We start from the raw sequence: 21,409 nt of genomic DNA on the forward strand, positions 1-21,409 counted from the left end.
TGTGCTGGACCTTCCCACATCAGTCATTAGTCAAGAAAATGTCCCCACAGACTTGCCTAAAGGTCTGTCTTATGCAGGTATTTTCTCAATTGATATTCACTCTTCCAAAGTGGCTCTAGCTTGTGTCAAGTTGACAGAAAACAAAAACACAACAAACAAACAAACGCAATCAGCATAGCTGCCATCCTCAATTCTCTCCGAAGTCTCACTGATAGAGGATGTGAAGACGATGTTGATAGTGTCAGAGCATCCCATGAGACGTATACATAAGCACACAAGATTCATTGTCACTGCAGGGTTTGCAATTTGCAAATTTTCTAATGGCACTAATCTATTTAATGATTATAAATAAGATTACCTTTTTCCATAAAAGGCCTAATTTTAGACTTTTAAGAATTGAGCAGAAGTAGGTAGCAAAACTCACCTGGCAATCCCATTTTTAACGGGACCAGCCCTCCAATGAGCCCAACTTTCTAGTGGTGTTAGTACCCATAGCGACATCTACTGGTAATCTCAGAACAGAACTTTTCTACAAAAATGTAAAATATGTCACAGACTTTAAAGGCTTTTTTTTTTTAATGCTTTTTTTTTCTTATAGTGAGGAAAAACAATGTTTTTATGACATCAAGTCTGGTGCAGAGGAATATTGACATGAACAGCGTAGAGCAAGGTATGACTCTTCAGTTTCAAGAACCCCCAAAATTCTACCTCTCACCATTAATTTGTTTGTTTGTTTAATGTATCTGAGGCACAAGGGAAATTATGTTAGAGTTTAAAAGAAAAACACTGGGCAGGCAAGCTATAGGACCCCAGCCGCTGCCTGATGAATAGAAGGGGTAAAAAGCCATGCCATGGAGGTTGGCACAGCCACGCCATGGAGGTTGGCACAGCCATGCCATGGAGGTTGCTACAGAGATCAGGTGGATACATAGCCACATGGCAAGGAGGGAAACTTTGGCGAAAGAGTAAGGAAGCTCAGAATATCGGTGTAAGGCTGAAGTGTCAAGGGAGGCATGCTTAGAAAAGAGATAGAGAGAAACAAAGAAAATGTCAAGCTTTTCTAAATAATTGAGAAAAGTAAACAGACTCAGGACCCTATTGGCTGCAGTCCAGAAGTTTTGTTTACTATGCATATTTTAATCTCTTTCCCTCCACCTGTGTGTGTGTGTGTGTGTGTGTGTGTGTGTGTGTGTGTGTGTATGTGTGTGTGTGTGTGTATGTGTGTGTGGTGTTGGGTGTATGTGTGTATGGTGTTGGGTGTGGGGGGGGCTGTGTGTGTGTGTGTGTGTGTGTGTGTGTGGTGTTGTGTGTGTGTGTGTGTGTGGTGTTGGGTGTGTGTGTGTGGTGTTGGGTGTATGTGTGTGTGGTGTTGGGTGTATGTGTGTGTGGTGTTGGGGGGGGGTGTGTGTGTGTGTGTGTGTGTGTGTGTGTGGTGGTGTTGGGTGTAGGGGGTGCTGTGTGTGTGTGTATGTGTGTGTGTGTGTGTGTGTGTGTGTGTGGTGTCGGGTGTGGAGGAGCTGTGTGTGTGTGTGTGTGTGTGTGTGGTGGGTGTATGTGTGTGTGGTGTTGGGTGTGTATGTGTGTGTGGTGTTGGGTGTGTGTGTATGTGTGTGTGTGGTGTTGGGTGTGGGGGGGGGCTGTGTGTGTGTGTGTGTGTGTGTGTGTGTGTGTGTGTGTGGTGTCGGGTGTACATAGGTAGGGCAGAGTGACAAAACATTTGATAAAAATATTTGATTAGACAAGCCATGTGATCAAATGAAACACTTATTTGGTAAAATCTAGGTAAGAACTGAGTTGCAGGCAATTCATAGACTACATTGACTTTGACTAGTCTCTAAAAACTTAATTGTGATTTTTTTTTTTAAAGCATCATATTAAAAATAGGGACAAAGGAGTATTTCACCAAAAGGTATTGATCTTTTCATTCTGTTCTTTAAAGGTCCTGTGAGACCTTCAGAGCATGTTTTGAGACCTGCTATTCTGCAGCCCCCTCAAGTTCAAAGCTGCGAAAACATAAGCAAAACATCTGGGCATGGTGCTTCGACATCTTGCAACACTAAGGAAAATACCAAGCACAAGGTAAGGAATTCCCTTTGGTAGGAGTGACATTGGAACGCTCTTCGTGATGGTATTAAATTGGAGAGTGTTCCCTGAACCAGATGATGTGGTTGCTGTCGCTCCCAAGTGAGAAAGCTGCGCAGCAGGCAGTGGGAACTTGTGAGCACAGTAGGAGTCCCAGAATGCTGTAGGAAACTCGGGAAAGCAATGAGCAGGGGCCAGAACCTCTAGTCAAAAAACAGAGTAGAGGGTTCTGTATCCCCAGCTGTCCAACATCATAGTGAGGCTTTGCCAGTGTAGGTCACATCAGACTTCTTCACCGATAACAGCAGCAAAGATTCCATACGCAGAATAACCGTGGGTGGAAGTATGGGAGCTTAGCAGCCCCCAGAGACAGATAAGAATTCTCTCTTCTGAACACTGAAGGGTCTGAATCACTCATTGAAAGGCTTCCCTAAGGCGATCCTCTTTTGGGGCATGCAGACATGGGGTTCCGGAATGTTCTATGGCTGTGACACTCTGGAGGAATGGGGCACAATTTAGGCGTCTGGAATTTGAGTTATTCCATCAGCCATTTGTTTTCAAACTCTTGAGTTTGCTCAACTGGTTTGGTTTGGTTTTCACCGAACACAATGACGGTAACACATGGAAGTGAAATATATCAGCCATTTTGACTAAGGGAAAAGAATCAGAATGGAAGTCGTCTTGCCCTGCAACAATCTGTGCTTACCCAAACAAGGCACCCAACACTCCCCTTACCAGGGAAAAAAAGAAGCTGAATTTGGTCAGCATTGTCCATAATTGTTATGCTTCCAAACCTCCTTCTTTATAAGATATGATTTTTGTGAGGCCCGTTGTGAATTTTAATAATAATTTAATCAATTATGCATGGCAGATGATAAGTGGTTTATAGGATAAAACATATTCTTAATTGTAGAACGCTATACTACCAAAAGTTTTAACTAAATACAATCTAGTAATTACTTTTATCTATTTAGGAACGTTGGGAAGAATGGTGTTAAGTAAGTCTTAAATTTTGTAAGGAAAAGTTGCCTAAGTTTTGAAATGTTATACACCATTTTAGAATGCTGTATAAGTAGAGACCAATTTTTGTTATATGTTATAACATGTATATATATAACTATAACATGTATATATATATATAACTATAACATGTATATATATATATATAACTATAACATGTAGTTATATTTCTTCCTTGTCATGACTTTTATAAATCTCATCTGTGTTTGTATATGTGCATGTATGTGCATTTGGAGGCCAGAGAACAAACTTGGGTGGCCTCCTTGGGTCCCCAGGAACCCTCCACTTTGCTTTTTGACACAGGATCTCTATTGACCTAGAGTTTGACAATTAGGCTACTGGCCAGCAACCCCAGAGATCTGCCTCTATGCCTGCCTGGCCCTGGGATTATAATGTTTGCTACTGCACCTGAATCTCTGGGGTTTGAACTCAGATCCTAGTGACTGCATTTCATTACTTACTACAGTTTTTTATTTCTGCCTAAATTATAAAACAGAAAATGTCCAGCTCTAGTTTGTAAATATTTCTTCATAATTTAAAGGTCTAATAAATAGAGATTACTCCAGTTATAGAGAAGTCCAGCTGGGAATACCTGTTATTGAGTTTTCTGTTCCATGATGATCTTTGAGGCTCCAGAGACACACAATCTATGAAATTCAATGGCTCAAGTTTAACTAAATGAATGTAATCTGTGGATAATGTGAAAATTATCCTTAAGTGAATTTTATAGATTATCGGATATTCTTTATTGACAAGTATTAAACTGTCAAAACTAGATAAATTAGTGTCCACCCTGCTACTTTTTAGTAAAAATATTCACTGTCACCATTAATTCAAGAACTACAAACCAAAATGGGGTACTATTTTAATATAGAAGTTTAATGAAATTATAAACTTTGGCAACACTGTTTCTTATAGCCTTTAAAAAGTTTCCATTTGGTATTAGACAATCAATCGGTGTGCTCTCCCCGAGGAAGACTACTTCTTCAGCTCTCAGCAATCCTTAATTGCCTGTTACTCTTTGTGCGGGGTTGAGGGGCCCCCGCCCCCAGTTTCCCTGCCCCGGTCCACTTTAGAATGTCTATTGTTGTCTTTGTTTAGATCATGTTTAGGCAGTCATGTTGGTGAGACTTTATGAGATGGACAACCCCAAAAACATACACCTGCAAGCAACATGATACTGACTAAGCAGATTATATCTATGTATTTAGGAATTTTACATATGTGTGTGTGTGTGTGTGTGTAACAAAAGTTAGTGAAAAAAAGAAGCCGTGAATTTGAAAAAGAGCAGAGAAGAATATATGGGAGAACTTGGAGGGAGGAAAGGAAAGATAATTATAATCTCAAAAAGTAACAAATATTTTTAAATTTTCCTTTTACAAGCTTGAGGATTTGGCTCAGTGGTAGAGCACTTGCCTAGCAAGCACAAGGCCCTGGGTCTGGTCATTGGCTCTTGAAAAGTAAAAGTAAATTCTTCTTACTTAGCATACAAGGTAATGGGACTCAGTAAGGCATCTCCATCCAGACATAGCATCTTACTTTGCCCTTTGTCCCTCCTCCTCTTCAGCTGGTCCCTTCCTTCTCCCAAATAGTGTTCCCTCTGCTTTTATGTCATATATTTTAAAAAGTCTACATTCTGCAGACAATGTCCACTTATTGTGTATAAATCAAACCAAATACACATAAAACGATTTAAGCAACAAAGAGTGGAAAGTGTCACTTAGACTGAAGGATAAATTGAGTAACAAGGCCATCGACATATACATTGATCTTAGATAACCAAGGCACATGATCTCTTGTAGATATTTGTCAGCTTTTTAGCTTCCTGGTATAAGAGGGAAAGATTAATACTTTTATTGATTAGTATAAAAATTCAAGCAGAAACTCAACTTGCCTGACTTTGAAAACATGTACTATCCCCAGAACACATTTGCAAATCCCTATGGGGGGAAAAGAGGTACCCCAAAAAACACAGTAAACACTGGACCAGATGAGTTCTTTACTGCTGGACCCTACTCCAGCTCTGAAATCCCTCACTCCCACATGGATGGTATCAGTGTAGGCCAAGCACATTATGTACATGCTCAAAACCAGTTTCAACTGACGCAGTTACCCAAGGAAAATGTCAAGATGAAGAGATGAGCTGATTTCCTCTTACACTGGGTGCCTTGGAAGGGAAACTCTTAGGGTACTCCCAGAGACTGAACAGCCCTGAAAAGTCCCCCACTAATCCAGAAGTAATCATTAAGCCCAAATGGATAAACTAAGTAAAATTTACAAAAGGCAACAAGTTTGTGAGTATTGTAATGAAATATGCCATCTCTGGAATCAAAGACTTGTACTTAATGTTACTTCCATTTGGTTGTGTGACGTGGGTGAGTTCTCCCACGTCTGTTGGCTCATTTGTAAACTGTGGGTGCACCTAGCCGTGAAGATCACGTGAGACGAGGCACATGAAGGGCTGGGGGCGTGTCTGAACACAGAAAGCTTTTTAACATGTGTGACTATAACTGGTTTCTGTCTGATGTTTCTAGACAGAGCAAGTCTAGCAACCCTTCAGATGGATTTCTTCTCCTTTTTTTCAGGTATCTGAGGCAAACTCTAGTTTACTAAGTGAAAATTTACCAAATGCCAGAAGTTCAGTCCAGCTGTCTACTGACCTACAAGTCTCAGAGGCGATATCAGGGTAAAATATTCAGCCTGTGTATTCCTTCTCCAAAGTGTTTGGGACTAGAGGTGTTTCAAATTAGTTTTTTTTTTTAAAGATTTTTGTAATATTTGAATACATATACTGTAGTTAATATCTTTATGATGGAACTAAAATCTAAACATAAAACTCATGTACACAGATTTACATACACCTTGAGTATATAATCTGAATGTAACTGTATTCAATATTTTTCATGATTTTGACTTTGACCCATTATATGAGGCGAGGAATTTATGTCAGTGCTCAAAATGTTTCAGATTTGGGAAAAATTTGTATCTCAGATTTTCTAATTCAGGATGTTCAACCTAATGAGAAAACCAAAATGGTTCCTTTTCATTTTTGTTTTCTCTGACCATTTTAACTATTCATACACTGTAATTTTCTGATATTGTATGAATAAATTGACAAGATTTAAAAGCACATTTTAGAGGAATATTAGTTTAGAAATTTCTTTAGAATACCTCAGCTACTTCTCTGTCATCATAATCACATTGGATTATCTTCATTATCTCATGGAGTTGGGCTGGAATATTTCAAAAAGATATGACTAAGCTTCAGGTCCAAGTTTTCTTGCTGTTAATCTTCCTTTTTGTTTATGTGCTTTCCCCCTCTTTCTAATGCCAACTGTGATTAATTTGGTGCCATCTGTGATTAATTGGCATTAATTGTTTAGGTAAAGAAAAGCATCATGCATCTGTTAAGTGAAAAGTTAGTGACTTAGTATTAGTGGTGATGGAGGAATGTTTTATCTGAGAGAATACTAAAGGCGGTTGTGGACAAACATTGACTCACAAGAGTAGTCTCTATCCAGGTTGAGTACTATGAGTTCATGGGAATGTGCTGAGGATTTCAGTGCATCTGCCTACAAACAGGGGGCTGCGTGTTTGATTTTCTCATCATGCAGAACATAATTTGATATAAAAATCAAATTTCTTGGAGTATAAGAATTAAGACAGGGGGGTTGGGGATTTAGCTCAGTGGTAGAGTGCTTGCCTAGCAAGCTCAAGGCCCTGGGTTCGGTCTTCAGCTTTGGCAAAAAGTCGGGGGTGGGGACTGGAGAGATGGCTCAGAGGTTAAGAACACTGACTGGTCTTCCAGAGGTCCAGGGTTCAATTCCCAGCAACCACATGGCGCTCACAACCATCTATAATGAGATCTGGCGCCCTCTTCTGTATACTAAATAAATAAATCTTTACAAAAAAAAAGAATTAAGACAATCAATGCACATTCAAGTACAACTGATAAGACGCCCTGAAGATCTTGAATTGTTCAAAGCATCATTGGCCACTTAGGGACAAAGAATAACGGTTATGGATTGCTGGAATGCAACAAGATAAGGCCTGGGCAGCCCTCTAGCTGGTCATGTAGCCCACAGAGTAAATGGCATGAGGTCATCCATACAGGCCAACTCCAGCGTCATAACAGTAAGCAACAATATTCTGACTATTACCCCTGGAAGTCTTCAGCTCATGTTTTTCATTCACTTCTCATGCATTTCATATGAACAAAGCAGTATGTTTCTGTTTGAACCACCTGTTTATTTTGCCTGCTAAAGCTTAAAGTGGCTTCACCCACACATTAAAATAGCAAATACTTATTTCTGTTTCATAGGTACCAACCAAAGGAAGATAAGTGTTCTTTTAAAGGCTGTAGTTCTGACTTCGTTTTTGGAGAAAACATGGTAGAAAGAGTTTTGGTAAGATTTGGGTAAATTATCTTAGAGGAACCGTCCTTTTGCATTTCTCAAGGGAAATTAATCAGTGTTCAGTTCGAGAATACTTCCTAGTTCTGGGTTAAAAGTCACAATTTCTTTCTTTAACTACAAAAGGCTTCTGGGGAGTATGTCCCAGCTGTTTGAATAATAGATGTGAAGCCCATAGGGTAGTGGTTCTCAGCCTTCCTAATGCTGCGACCCTTTAACACACCCCCCTCATGCTGTGGTGACCCCCAGCCATAAGATTATTTTGTTGCTACTTCATATTTGTGATTTTGTTACTGTTATGAATTGTAATGTAAATACCTGTGTTTTCCAATGGTGTTAGATGACCCCTGTGAAAGGGTCATTTAATCCCCAAAGAGTTGTAACACACAGGTTGAGAACCACTGCCATAGAGGAAGGAAGCTGTACAATCACTTCATTATTACCAATGTGAAGTGTCAAACAGTTCTTTGCCTTATGTTCAGTCCAAAGCACTCATTGAACTTTCAGAAACACATAGCAGTTAGATGATCAGCTCAATTAATAATATTTTAATAGTGTTTTCTCAGCAGTGTTTTTCTTTAATTTTTAAAAACTATTTGACAGTTACATACAGTTGTGAGTTTTTGTCATTCTCTCTCTCTCTCTCTCTCTCTCTCTCTCTCTCTCTCTCATCTTCCTCCCTTTCCTGCTGGAGCTGTTTTCGACACGTCCCCCTCCTACGTTCATGTCTTCCTTTTCTGTGTAGTCCACTGAATGAGTTTCTTGCCTGAGCATGAGTGGGAGGTTATTTAGTTGATCAAGGGCAACTTCTCAGTGGCTACCCCACTGAACAAATGTCACCTAGTTGAAAATAATAAATCAATGTGCTCTTATTAACTACAGCCAAACCTGTACTTTGAAAAACATTATTATAATGGTTTGCATTTTAGGAGAAAAATCCAGGTGCTTTACTTGTCTAGGAAACAAGTGAAAACTCCCAAATGCTATTGTATCATTTATATTTAATTCCTCTGCTGCTGCTGCTGCTGCTGCTGCTGCTGCTGCTGCTTCTGGGTCTTGCCCAGAACTTTGATTTCTAAGGCAGCATTACTGTAAAGAAAAGAACAATATAGAGCAAAGTGGAAGCCTTGGCATGCCCGCACACTGTCATGATTCACAGGGTTTTCCAGACTTTGTTAAACTAGAGTGATATCTGAACTTGGCATAAGGGGATTGTCTTAGGGTTACTGGTCACATGAGGCAGGTTAATGGAGTGGCAGAGACTTTTATGATCAAAGAACACGGTGAATATGTCTGAAAATGTCACAGCGAGGGGCTGGGGAGAGGTGGTTCAGTGGGTATGAGCACTTGCTCTGTAAGTGCAGGAGTCTGTGTTGGAATCTGCAGCACCCCTGGAAAAACCAGCTTAGCTAAAATGGCAGGCTTCCAGGTTAGTGAAAGACCCTGCTTCCAGGGAAGAAGGCAGAGAGCCATAGAGGAAAATGCCAATGACATCCTCTTCTGGCCTCTGCATGCCTGTGCACCATGGATGAACACACCTGTATACTCATATGTGCCCATATACCATGCATGTACAATACATACACACACACACACACACACACACACACACACACACACACAGAGACACACAGAGAGAGAGAGAGAGAGAGAGAGAGAGAGAGAGAGAGAGAGAATGCCACAATGAAATGCATTATTTTGTACAATTAGCATATGCTAATAAAAATGAAAAGAAAAAATTCTCAAAGCTAGTTGTTTTCAATATTTTTAGAGCTCTCCTGAGTCAGGTTTTTTATTTTTGGATCTTGCTTATTGTAGACACACCTCAGGACTGCCCTTAATTCTAAGGGTAGATCTTTTTAGCTTAAAGTACCTTTCTGTCACTGCCAAGAAGGCCAGGTCTACCTGGAGTGTGGGTCCAGGTCTTTCATTGTAGCACCAGGGGGCTGAGGTAGAAGGGTAGACAGTTCAAGGCCAGCGAGCACTAAACAGTGAGACCATCTCAGACTGTCAAAAAATAAAACAAATAAAATGATGAGCAACTCCACCAACAGCGGAGATAGTGACTCACATCTTTGGGTCAGAACCAGAGTGCACCAAGCAAGCTCCAGGGGAAACCTTGGGCAATACATTTAGGAAGGTTTTTTTTGTTTTGTTTTGTTTTGTTTTGTTTTTTCCTAAGTTTGACACTTGGGTAGTCATGGGCTCTGTAGAATGCCAGGCACAATTAAGATGCTTTCCATATTCACAAGATGACCTTTAACATGCATTTAACCAACCACGTACCATGTTCCTATGGTACAGGAGGTCCTGAGTTCACATACTGATGACCTTGTTGTTTACGTAGTTTATCCTTCCGTTTAATTGATAGTTTTCACTCTTAGTTGCCTGAAGTAAATTTAGGCATATTTGGTTTGATTTCTACACAATAAGTGGACATTGTCTGCAGAATGTAGACTTTTTATAAATATGACACGACTCTCGAAAAACAAAAACAAGCAACAACAACAACAAAAACAAAAAAAAATATGACATGAAAGGAGAGGGAACATTATTTGGTAGGAGGTAGAGGGTCAGCAGGAGGGGAGGGGGAGGCATGAAGGGGCAAAAGACAATACGTGTATAAAGATGCCATAATGAGTCCTATTAGCTTGTATGCTTAAGTTAAGTAAGAGGAAAGTTGTTTGTTTCTCTCTCTCTCTCTCTCTCTCTCTCTCTCTCTCTCTCTCTCTCTCTGTGTGTGTGTGTGTGTGTGTGTATGTGTGTGTATGTTGTGTATGCACATGTATGCACATGCCATGGGCCTTTCTTACTGCTCTCCAATTTATTCCTGTGAGACTGGGTCTCATTGATCCTGCAGCTTACTGGACTAGGCTGGCTGCCGAGTTCCTGTCTCTACCTGCCTCTGACTCCCAGTGCTGGGGTGGCCATATCTAGTTTTATGTGTGTGCTGGGCATTTGTCCTGAAGTTTGTACAATAACCACCATTACCCACTGAGCCATCTCCCAGCTCCCCTTCCCGGGGAGCCTTTAAGTAAGATATTGTATCATTAGGTCAGAAATGCTATGGGTGAGGTCAAGTCATTCTAATGTACAGCTAGGTTTGGAATCCACCTAAGTAGTTATGCAAAGCTAACGCAGACAGTACTCTAGAGAGGCTTACAGTGTAGGAAGGGAGACAGAGAGAAACCTGTGAGAACAAACTACAGTTGGGGCCCCAGAGGTTGGGTGTGAGAGAGCATTTGTCAACAAATCATACATGTGGCTTATGAAAGGACTGAAGCTTCCCATTTCTCTCAGAGAGGATGTCCCAAGGATCCTGGAACAATCCAGATAGTTTGTGCTTTTCCTCTAATTAATCTGTGAACCCATGGCCTTGTGACACGGGGGTCAAAGTGCATTCCTGACTAGAGCTTTTAGAATGAGTCACTAATCTTTTTGAGCTTGTGTTTCTATCTTCTTAAACCGAAAATGATTCGTCTTTGCCTACTTCCAGGGACTATACTGATTTCCCACTAATTGACAGGGCAGAATCTTGAGTTCACAAAGGCCCCGTTCCATCCTGCTCTGCAAGGGGAATACACGCACAGCTGTGAATAGCACAGTTGTTAATCTTTTTCATATGGGCTTTTACGACATTAGATATGCAGAGCCTTGGAAGTGACTGTTGGGGTGCTAGAGAGATGGCTCAGAGGTAAAGGCACTTGCCACCAGGCCTGGTGACCTGAGTTTGATCTGAGGGACCCGCATGGTGGAAGAAGAAAGTGGATTCCAGCAAACTGCTCTCTAACCTTTACACATGTGTCTTGGCATGCACATGCCACACACACACACACACACACACACACACACACACACACACCACAGCTGGCAAACACTGATGTTGGAGGAGACATCAGGATTCCTTCTGTTCTCTGGGATATCTAGCGGAGTTTTCTTTTCCTGGGAAGTAGACACAATAGCGAATCTCTGGGATCACTGAAAAACACCCAAAGCGAAGAGAACGGCCCTTTGGTCAGCCTGGTGGAGCACAGAGCCACACCAGCTGCTTCCCTGCAACTGCAGCTTTTCTTATTTCCCTAAAACCAGACCCTTCTGGACAGGCTGGGATAAGTGAGCTCTGGTGTTCGAGGTTAGAACCAACGCTTCCTGACTGTAGCCCAGTTCTCTGTCAAGCGCAGAGGAGCCCTCCACCCCCACTCCCAGGCCCCCCCCCCAAAAAAACCCACAGTAGCTCTTTCTTGTGTGCTATGTTGAAAAAGAAAATCTTTTTGTTTTCAGCTTATTGCAAATATCTAGGCATAAGATTAAACAACGTACATTTTCCCTCACTTAGGGCACTCAAAAGCTCACCCAGCCTCCACTTCAAGACCATTCCTTTGCCAAGGAAAAAACATTCAAATCTCTTCTGAAATGTCCTGCTGCCGCTTCAGACCCAAGTAAGAATTGTTTCATTTGTAAACCATCTAACTTCACCGTCTCCTATGGCTTTTTATGTGTATGGGTGGTCTGCATGCATGTATGTCAGCATGTATGCATGTGTGCCTGGTGCCTAAGAAGGCCAGAAAAGGGCATCGGATCCCCTGGGAATGAGCAACCATCGTGTGGGTGCTGGGAACTGAAGCTGGGTCCTCTGGAATGGCAGCCAGTGCTCTTAACCACGGAGCTATCTTTCCAGCCCCTGTTCTCCTATTTTTAATGACATTTACCTAATATCCAGACAATTTTAAAAGCCTACAATCCAGTATTTAAATTGTTTTGGGTAGGGATTAAAACATATAATTAAGTTTTAATATAGACTTTAAAATTATTGACTTAATACTATGGAAGAATGAATTAGGTGGTTTTTAACCTACTCAAACAGTTCGACCTTTAAAATACAAGGTAAAAAGAGGTATTAACAAGGTTAGCATGCAACCTTCACGGCAGAGGAAACAGGGTCTTACTAATTTTTCTTCCTGCTTTCTCTTTGGGACAGACTCTATTAAAACTGTGTCCCTAATTGAATCAGCTGCTGCATTTTCTCCCAAACCATCACAAAAATGCTTGCTTGAGAAAATTGATGTCATAACGGGAGAAGAAATGGAACATAATGTGCTAAAGGTTTGTATGCTGTGCATTATAGAGACTAAAAGTATTATATAGACTAAAGCCAACATCAGCAGAGACATCTTCAGAAATAGCTAGAAATAGAATTCCAGGGAGACTAAGTTTCTTGGATAAAAACTATTTGAGGCTTGTAAAACCTCATTGTTAAACTAAAGTAGTGTTATCTTCTTAAATTCTGTGTGTGTGTGTGTGTGTGTGTGTGTGTGTGTGTGTGTTTACAACCACTCATTCTAGTTCTCATAGAAGAAAGAGGCAATGAATCTAAGTTTAGGATCTTCTTGCTTTAGCCCCCGAGTTCTGGGGCTTGTATAAACAGGCTAGGATTCTGTCTTCAAATAACTTCAGACTTCCATTTTACACTTCTCCTGTCTGCTCTCACACGCAGTACCATTACTATGATCAGCTCTACTCATACTGAAAGGAGACTTGCTTTCAGTTTAAGATGAAAAGCTTTTCCTGGTATTGTTGTTGTTTATTAAAGTGTAGACTTTTGCACAAATCAAGAACTTCACAGGTGTGCCCTGTATCTGATTTGGGGCTGAGTGGGGTCAGGTCAATCTGTAACCTCACTGTTTAAAGGCACCAGTCCCCCTCTGGCCTCCTCCATCTTCTCCCACACTCTCTCCACTCCCCCTTATTTCCACTATGACCTCAGGATACTTCTATTCCATATAAGTGCATCTCAAGGCATAATTTTGCTCTAATTGGAGTAACTTCTAGGGGTCAGTCCCTGGTGCACTGCATTTTTATTTGAATGTATAGATGACTTCTTATGCATGGGAGTATTTAATAACTGGTAACCACTAAATTACCACAAGGGACCCCGTGTTATCATATCACAACTCTCCATGTCCGTGTGCTGTGTTTGAAATATTTTAGCATGCAAATCTATGATTCATTTATTTCTAATAACATTATGTGGCCAAAATAATATAAAGTTTAATGCAGAAGTTGGCATATAGAGACATATTAAGTAAGAAAGCAGCAAGTATACATAGTATCCTGTAGTTTTAGAAAACAATGGAAACATATGTATTGGTATGTATACCTGCAAACATCTCTGAAAGAATAAATAAATTCTTTATTATTAATGCCACCTGCTGCAGAAGTGGAAGATGGAGAGCAAGGGTTGGGAACCCTCTTCAGTTCACCCTATGCTGTTATTTTCATATTTTTTTGCAGTTTGAACTATTCAGAGATCGCATGTTCTTGAAAGTTAAATAAATCTCAAATTTTAGTTCATTCATCATTAACAAAGATTAATTTAATTTAACAAGACAAGCCAGATATAAGAAAGAATTTAATCTGAAAAAATTTCAATGTATCTGACATTTTAAACAATTGTCATTTAGATCAACTGTAAGATATTTGTATTCGCCAAGACAACACAATCCTGGACTGAAAGAGGCAGAGGAACGTTGAGACTGAACGACATAATGAACAGTGACTGTGGGACACTCCAGTCAAGACTAAGTAAGGACAATGTTGTAAAGTAAGCCACGATTTCTCAGGGTGAAACGTCTCATGTAGATGCACGCTGCTTTCTGCAGGTGCATTATAAAACACACCAGTCAATCTGGTTATGGAAAACAATATTTCTAATGTACTCTAGGGGCTTCCCATTTTTCTTCCACCACTTACTAGAAACCCCAAAGAAATGGTTTGACTATACAAATTCAAAATTTGAATAACAGTAGTCTGTGGCATTTTCGGTGTTGGTGAGAATTCACTGAGATGCTATAACTCAAGGCTTTTTGAGCAACTGTGAAAATGAGATGCTGTGTGGAAAGCGGCTGTGTCAAAGCTAAGCACACACCAGAATAGTGATGTCATTAGTATTGGAAGGGGTATAAAGCAAAGCTTGGCAACATTTAAAGTTTCGGGAAAAAGAAAGAGCTGACACGTCATGTATACTTGGCATCCAAACACAGTGTGGAGCTGGGATGAAGGGTCAGTTTCTGAGGAGACAAGTGTGTAATTATTGCGTCCTGCAGCAAGGGGGTGATGAGAAGCTGGAGAAAAATTTCAGATGTTTGGCATTCAAAAGGGCACACTGGACTTCGTTCAGAGACCCAAACTGCACATGAGCAAGGGCAGAGGGCTGGTGCGGTGAATTCTCTTGCCAGATGGTTCTGAGAAGTCAAAGTTTTGAAGGAAACTACACACAGAATCTGGATCTGGGGTGTATGAGGATCTGTTGAGTTTCAAATGTCAAGCTCAAAAAATGCAAAGGGATAGAATTCAGATCAAAAGACCGAGAACAGGGTTCTCAGCTTTGTAACAGACCAACAGGTTTCTAAATAATGCCACCAAGGCCTCATTGGCTGTTCTTAACTCTGGTTTAATTCTACTGTTCTCCAGAAAAAAAAAAAAAAAAAAAAAAAGACCAAAATACCTTTACTGTTGTTGTTATTATGTGGGTAATATGGGTTCACTACAGAAAGCAGCAAATAAATCAACCAAAGAATAGATACAATAGTATCAGGATCTATTTTCTAGATAGTTTGTTAACAATGCATTCTGTGGATGCCATTCTCTGCATAGATGGCACAATTTGTGGTTCACGGTGCTATACTGACCTGGCATTTTTTACATAGTATTCCAGGATCATCTTCCCATATGAGTATCTTCCTTCAGTACTGTTACTGAATGACTTTTAGTGTTCTCTCTTTTGGTTGAGCTGTAATTGATCTGATTCAACATTTTGAACACTTAAACATTGTTTGTTTGTTTTCATTGTAAACATGTCTTAGATAATCTTCAAGTCATCAGGTCTTCAAAGAAGCCCTTTAAATTTAATCATTTAAAAATTCTAGAAAAAATAGAATTCTAACACTGAAACTAAAGTAAGTTATTAGATCAACTTTCTCTAACGTAAGACTCAATTTTAAAACAGAGTTATAATCTAGCTAGATGACCACTCGATAGTGAAAGAAAACACAGCTTGAAAAAACAACCACAGGATTAACTTCTCCTTCAGAGATGTTTATCCTTTCTCAGGTTAAGGCATCACCAACTCTAATCTGACTTGTTATCTGCTCATCACAGTCATGCACAACCAAGGCAATCTGAGGCTGGTCCTCAACAGCAGACTCTGGACTCAAATGAAGGTTCAAAGAGCAAATCACAAAAACTTGCAAATCACTGCGACTGACTTAGAAGACGATGGTATAAAAGTATTTTTAATTCAGGTAAGTTACAGATTTCAGCAATGAGGGGATTAGCCTACTAAAACAATAATTAGCCTCTTGCAACACCTAATTTATTTTTGCATTTTGCTATAATCATCTGCATGACTGGCAAAGAAATCAGCTGCTCATTGTGGTTATTGACAGTGTAATGTGGCCTAACATCTATTTAAACTGACACCAAAGTCAATATGAATTAGGTGGTCCTCATTCTAAGACATTCGGATGTTACTACCTATCATTTCCTCTACTACTGCAATCATGTCAATAAGCTGATGAGTTCCCAGTGACGACATTGTCAAAGTGGCTCCTAGGAGGTCAGCAGAATCTTAACCTGCCACTTAACGCCGTTACCCAGATAGAGGAGGCTTTGTGAGCAGAGCAAAGGAGCCAGTGAGGAATGGAAAAGCACAGGGCCAGCATGTTACAACCAGTCCAACAGCAAATTCCAATTCTGAACATGAGAAAATCTCCAGGGAAACGGATGGAAGCACAGTCAGGCTGTTCCCTGCAGCAGGAAGGCCTGACCTCAAATACAAGATACAGATACAAGAGAGCCAGCTGCCTCAAACAAAGCCTTCTTCCCGCCACCCCCAGCCTCCTTCCCTCAACTGGGTTTTTCCATAGTCTGAGACCTAGAGGACTTGAAAAAATATGAGTACACAAATGATACTTGGAGTAGGTAACAATATAAGTGGATAGACTTCTACTAAATAATGAAGAAAAATTGGTATGTGACAAAACTCCCAAATTTTATTAACTTAAAAGTGCTTTGTCAGGAATAAGTGACCTTTTGGGTATTAAAGTGTTAGGAAAAGTTGAATCAGGAGCAATAGCAAAAACAACAACAACAACAACAAATCAAAACCAAAAAACAACAAAAAGCCACAAACAAACATCAACAACAAAAACCTAAGAGCAAGATGATAACTCGTCTTTATCATTTAAGGACATAATACTCCACCCCACGGACTTTTAAATTGTGGTACATTCACAAGAGACCAACAAAGGAAATACAATACAGACTATCTGTTATGATCACTATCAACATTTTAGTCTTACACAAATAGATTAAGCTTCCCGGATTTAAAAATTTGAAATCCAAAATGCTCCCAACTCCAGCATTTTTTGAGTTTCAACAAGGAAATTTCCACCTCTGACCTTGTATGACTGGGTCCCAGGCACACTAAAATACTGGAAAAAAAATTCCTATAAGCTATGTATAGATGAAGCATAAATACATTCTTCGGTTAGATTTGGGCTACATCCACAAAATATCTTATTATGTATCTGTAAATATTTCAAAATCAGGAAAAGCTAAATGTGTACATATCCATACATATGTGCCACATTGTACAATTACGTGACCTCCAAATCACTTAGCTTTCATTAAACTGACTTACTCACATGCAAAATGAAGGCAACAGTAACATACTTTATAAAACTGCTGAGATTAAACAGCTAAAATGATGACAAAACATTAATTTTTTTTAATGTAAATGAGTGCTTTAATGTTGTAACATAGACATGTCCCTTTCTTTTTCTCAGTCACAGCGTTCTCTTTTGTAAAGGGAAGAGGGATGAGTACACATGTACTACGAGTTTTTGCTAATGTAGATGAACACAAACACAACAGCTAATGCTATACCAGTATTCATCTACTGCTGCCATCGTTTTTATTTTAATGACAACCAAAACTTAGCTTGGAGAAGTTTTGAGAAGATCGATGTCTGAAAATGTCACCGATTCCTCAGGAGCTTTGCTTCTCCACAAAGCTGTGTGGGTTGGAGGGTGGATAAGTAAAGTGATGGGAAGAAGCAGGAATGCTTTTCCTCTAGGTCTATGCTGTTCTACGGCAGATGGTAGCAAAGTAAGAAGCATCTTAAAGGTTTCACTTCGAAGAGGATTCTTAAATAACAAAATTGCATTTGCTTAATTTAAAATGTATGGATTGAGATCTTATAACATTACTCACTTTGGGATACAATTTGGTGTAAAATGAGTCAGCTTTACTTTTGAACATGTTGGGCTGCGGGCATTTATTTACTTTCCAGATTTATGTAGCACAATCCCTTCCTTTATAAACAGTGAGAGAGAAAGATGTAAACATGGCTACATTTATCCATTACTTATAGTCTCAACAAGGTAACTTTTCTCACAAAGGCTAGTGCCAAAGACACAGGCTGTCTGTATGCGGCAATACATCATCGCCTTGTTGCCCTTCGAAGCCTCAGGAAGCAGGCTGAGGGTGGTCCAGCTGAAAGTCAGCAGGACACAGTCCTCCAGCAGTTCAGCTGCGACGAGGATGAGGATGACTTCATGCAAGTCACTAAAAATGGATCAGGTAAGTAATTCTTGCTAGGTCAGAAGCCTAAAAGCAGTATCGCAGTCATAGTCCAGAATATTGAATAGGCCTTTGGGTCATAAAAATGGTTGCTTTAAGTGAGTGGTGGTTGGAGCCTGGCTGTTTGTAGGTTGGAAATGTCTCCTATGAGGGGCCTTCAAGTCGACCTCCCTGTGACCAAATGACCCTTAGGTCATTTGCCTATAAATTCCATAAAAGACTTCATTCACAATTTAAAGTGTTACATTGCTGTCTTGAAAGTAACCACTACTGACTCATTTTCTCACGTTCCAGTCTATTACTGGCTATAACTAGAGGAAATAGAAATGTATGCAGTGGGGATCCAGGTAGATCTAGTTTTAAGTCCTGAACATCATATTTATTCCCACTTTGGAATCTGACTGCTTAGAGAAACAACTAAATGGTATAAGTATTATCCTGCAAAGTCCTCCGTTGACTAGGGCAAAAATGACAACTTTTTAAATTGGGTCAGGATTCACAAATGAACTAAGGCTGAAACAGAGTCAGCAGCAAAATGATTTTCAGATTTTAGTTTGTCCTGCTGTGTGGATTTAAAAGTGACACCCTGATATCATTATCGGCAGGGAGGGTGGGCAGTGCCAAAGACCTTGTAAGCGTAGCTGTGTTCTATGGATGTGGCTATTCTAACAGAGTCATCTAGTCACTTTTAGTGACAGCTTCACTTACCCCAAATTCTGCCTAGAGGTACTTGACAGTATAAAATGATAATGTGATGAGCATTTCCCACTTTCAATCATTTTAAAATCGTAAAGCTGCTTTAATCATACATAATCTTAAAACAAAGAACATATAAAACAAGATGGAGGACTTTGCTTTTAACATTAAAGTTACAATTAAAAGGAAAATTCTACCGTGTGGGCAGATTAGGTTGCTTGACTCAATGAGCCAGAGAACTACATGAGTATGGTTTTCCACTTTAAACAAATCTATTGAGCAATAGGTCTATGAGTCTCCAAATGAAATGAAATGAATCAGTAAATTATCTTTCATATTACTATGTTTGTGTTGTGGACTCTATTAGAAAATGTCAACTTAAAATGAAGGTGAAATGGCAAATTTTAATCAATGAGACACAGTAATGAAACTTTTTAAGAAAAGGTTGATATGTGACCATCTTCCTGTTAAATGAATGGAAAGAATGTAAGGCACCTGTCAATCACAGGCCCCTCCTTCTGCTCGTTTCCCGTTCACACACAGCACCTTCCTCAGGAAGTATTGCACACAATGCTAAAAAGTTACAGAAGTTATAAAATGCCTGTTTGGACTTCATTGCCCATGAATTAATTTTTTTCAGGAAATAGCATCTTTAAAATTATTAGGGACGTTGTCGGTACGATGGCTCAGCAGAGAAAGCATGCGTCAAGCAAACCTAACAAACTGAGTTTGATCCCCAGAACCCACATAAAGGTGGGAGGAGATACCCAATATTACACAGTTATCCTCTGGCCTCCGTACACATGCCTTAGCACATGTGTGCTCCCGCATCACACACACACACACACACACACACACACACACACACACTCACACACACACCATAATGGTGGTGATAAACCCAAAGGCTGAAAAAACAGAGTACACACGTGCTAAAATCAACCACCCTTGATACAGGGTGGGAGTGGAAATTATTAGCAATATTTTCTAACATTATTTAAACATATATAAAGCATACTTTTATCTTTCATTTCCTTATCACTAAGCTATTCATGTTTATCTGTATTTGACATTAAGTCTAAGTATGATGTTATGTAATGAAATATTTTACATTTACCACAGATCCTTCAAGATGGAACCACAGACAGTCAGTTGTCTGTTCATAGCACTCTCGAATGTAAACATGACATCTACAGAAACTGGTCACTCAACTGAAATGCCAGACTGTCCTGAGAAGATTCTACACATACTTTGAAGAGGTGTTTTTTTTTTTTTTAATTAAAGAAATACAACTTCTTGTAATTAAAAGTTTTGTTTTATTTTGCATTTTGATTATTGTGGATAGAATTTAAGAAATGAACTTCAGAAGATAAAAATTCATCATTTTGTGGATTAATCTAGAATGGGATTTCTTAACTAATTTGGACTATTCATCATGTTGATGGATATAATAATTAAAAGTACAAATTGTTGGTTTTGATAAATATCTCACTAAAGTATTTTAGTCATATATTGTCTGGCTATAGAAATAATATTTTACTAAATTTACAGCCATATCTTTAAAAATATTATAACTGCAAGGCATTTCATTAAATCATGTTTATCTTCTGAGAAAAGTATATTTCACTTATACTTTGAGTTTCCTAATATATATATTCAAGTAGAAATTCTTTTACAAAAGTGTCCATTCATGGACTTGTATCCATTGCATCTTATGTGATTAGGCTCACAGTCAGCTCACAAATGTTGGGGAATAATTGAACAAAATGTAATATATTATCTATATGTCAAAAATATAAAAGCCAAATATCAATGTGCTTTATTTATGTGGTTGTCATTAATAGTCTAGTAGGTGTGGCTATATAGAAGCCCTTTTATAGCAAATGTATCATATATAGCCAATAACTATCTCAAATTCCATCATTTTGGTATAATAATTTCAATAATTTTTAGCAGATGTGTTTATGCCCTTTTGATATTTCAGAGATACTTTATGAATCACATATGAAAATCAGTCTCAGTACTTAGGGCCATATTTTATTTTGTTAGTATCCTAAACAATCCCATCATGGAATAAAGATTCAGGATCCTAAATGGTTTCCAAATGTCTTCTGAACCCTGACATACTTGTAATGAGGGTGTAATTTTACAAACTGCTACACTGAAGAAAATATTCTTTGAAAGTATACATGAATATTTATTTTAAAAGTTAACATTGCTTAATTGCCTTCATAAATACAAAACCATTGCATGTACATATTTACTAACCAAACCTCAGCTCAGATCTCAGAGTTTAGCATACAGCAGCTGAATAAGCTCTTTTAGAGATGGATTTAAGTAATATGTTCAGAAGAAAAGAGAAAAGGAATACTGAAGAGAAAGAGACAGTATCAGAGGAAGGAGTTAATACATATAATTAAGATGATTTCTTTCTCCTCTACCACTGTTCCTGAAAGTAACTGTAGCTGGAGTTTTCCTGCCTGGCCCACAGTCAGGACAAATCTCTTACCTGCCAGTCCCACAGCCACTCAGACCCAACCAAGTAAACACAAAGAGAC

General features: G+C 39.2%; 1 protein-coding gene across 3 annotated transcripts in view; it reads left to right on the forward strand.

Moving 5' to 3' along the window:
* Positions 1-20,676, forward strand: part of Ranbp3l (RAN binding protein 3 like) — a 49,864-nt gene extending 29,188 nt beyond the window's left edge. For 2 of the 3 annotated variants that reach the window (XM_036207357.1, XM_036207356.1), the window contains 10 exons: positions 599-670; positions 1,940-2,079; positions 5,688-5,788; positions 7,424-7,508; positions 11,851-11,953; positions 12,493-12,617; positions 13,976-14,096; positions 15,672-15,814; positions 17,975-18,155; positions 19,974-20,676. In XM_036207357.1, coding sequence (XP_036063250.1) covers positions 599-670; positions 1,940-2,079; positions 5,688-5,788; positions 7,424-7,508; positions 11,851-11,953; positions 12,493-12,617; positions 13,976-14,096; positions 15,672-15,814; positions 17,975-18,155; positions 19,974-20,017 — 1,115 coding nt within the window. In that variant the 3' untranslated portion in view covers positions 20,018-20,676. The remainder of the gene's footprint in view (positions 1-598; positions 671-1,939; positions 2,080-5,687; positions 5,789-7,423; positions 7,509-11,850; positions 11,954-12,492; positions 12,618-13,975; positions 14,097-15,671; positions 15,815-17,974; positions 18,156-19,973) is intronic. The other variant, XM_036207358.1, reaches the window with a different exon arrangement.
* The last annotated feature ends 733 nt before the right edge of the window (positions 20,677-21,409 follow it).

The sequence above is a fragment of the Onychomys torridus genome, chromosome 15 (assembly GCF_903995425.1).
Source record: "Onychomys torridus chromosome 15, mOncTor1.1, whole genome shotgun sequence".
NCBI classification, from domain to species: Eukaryota; Metazoa; Chordata; class Mammalia; order Rodentia; family Cricetidae; genus Onychomys; species Onychomys torridus.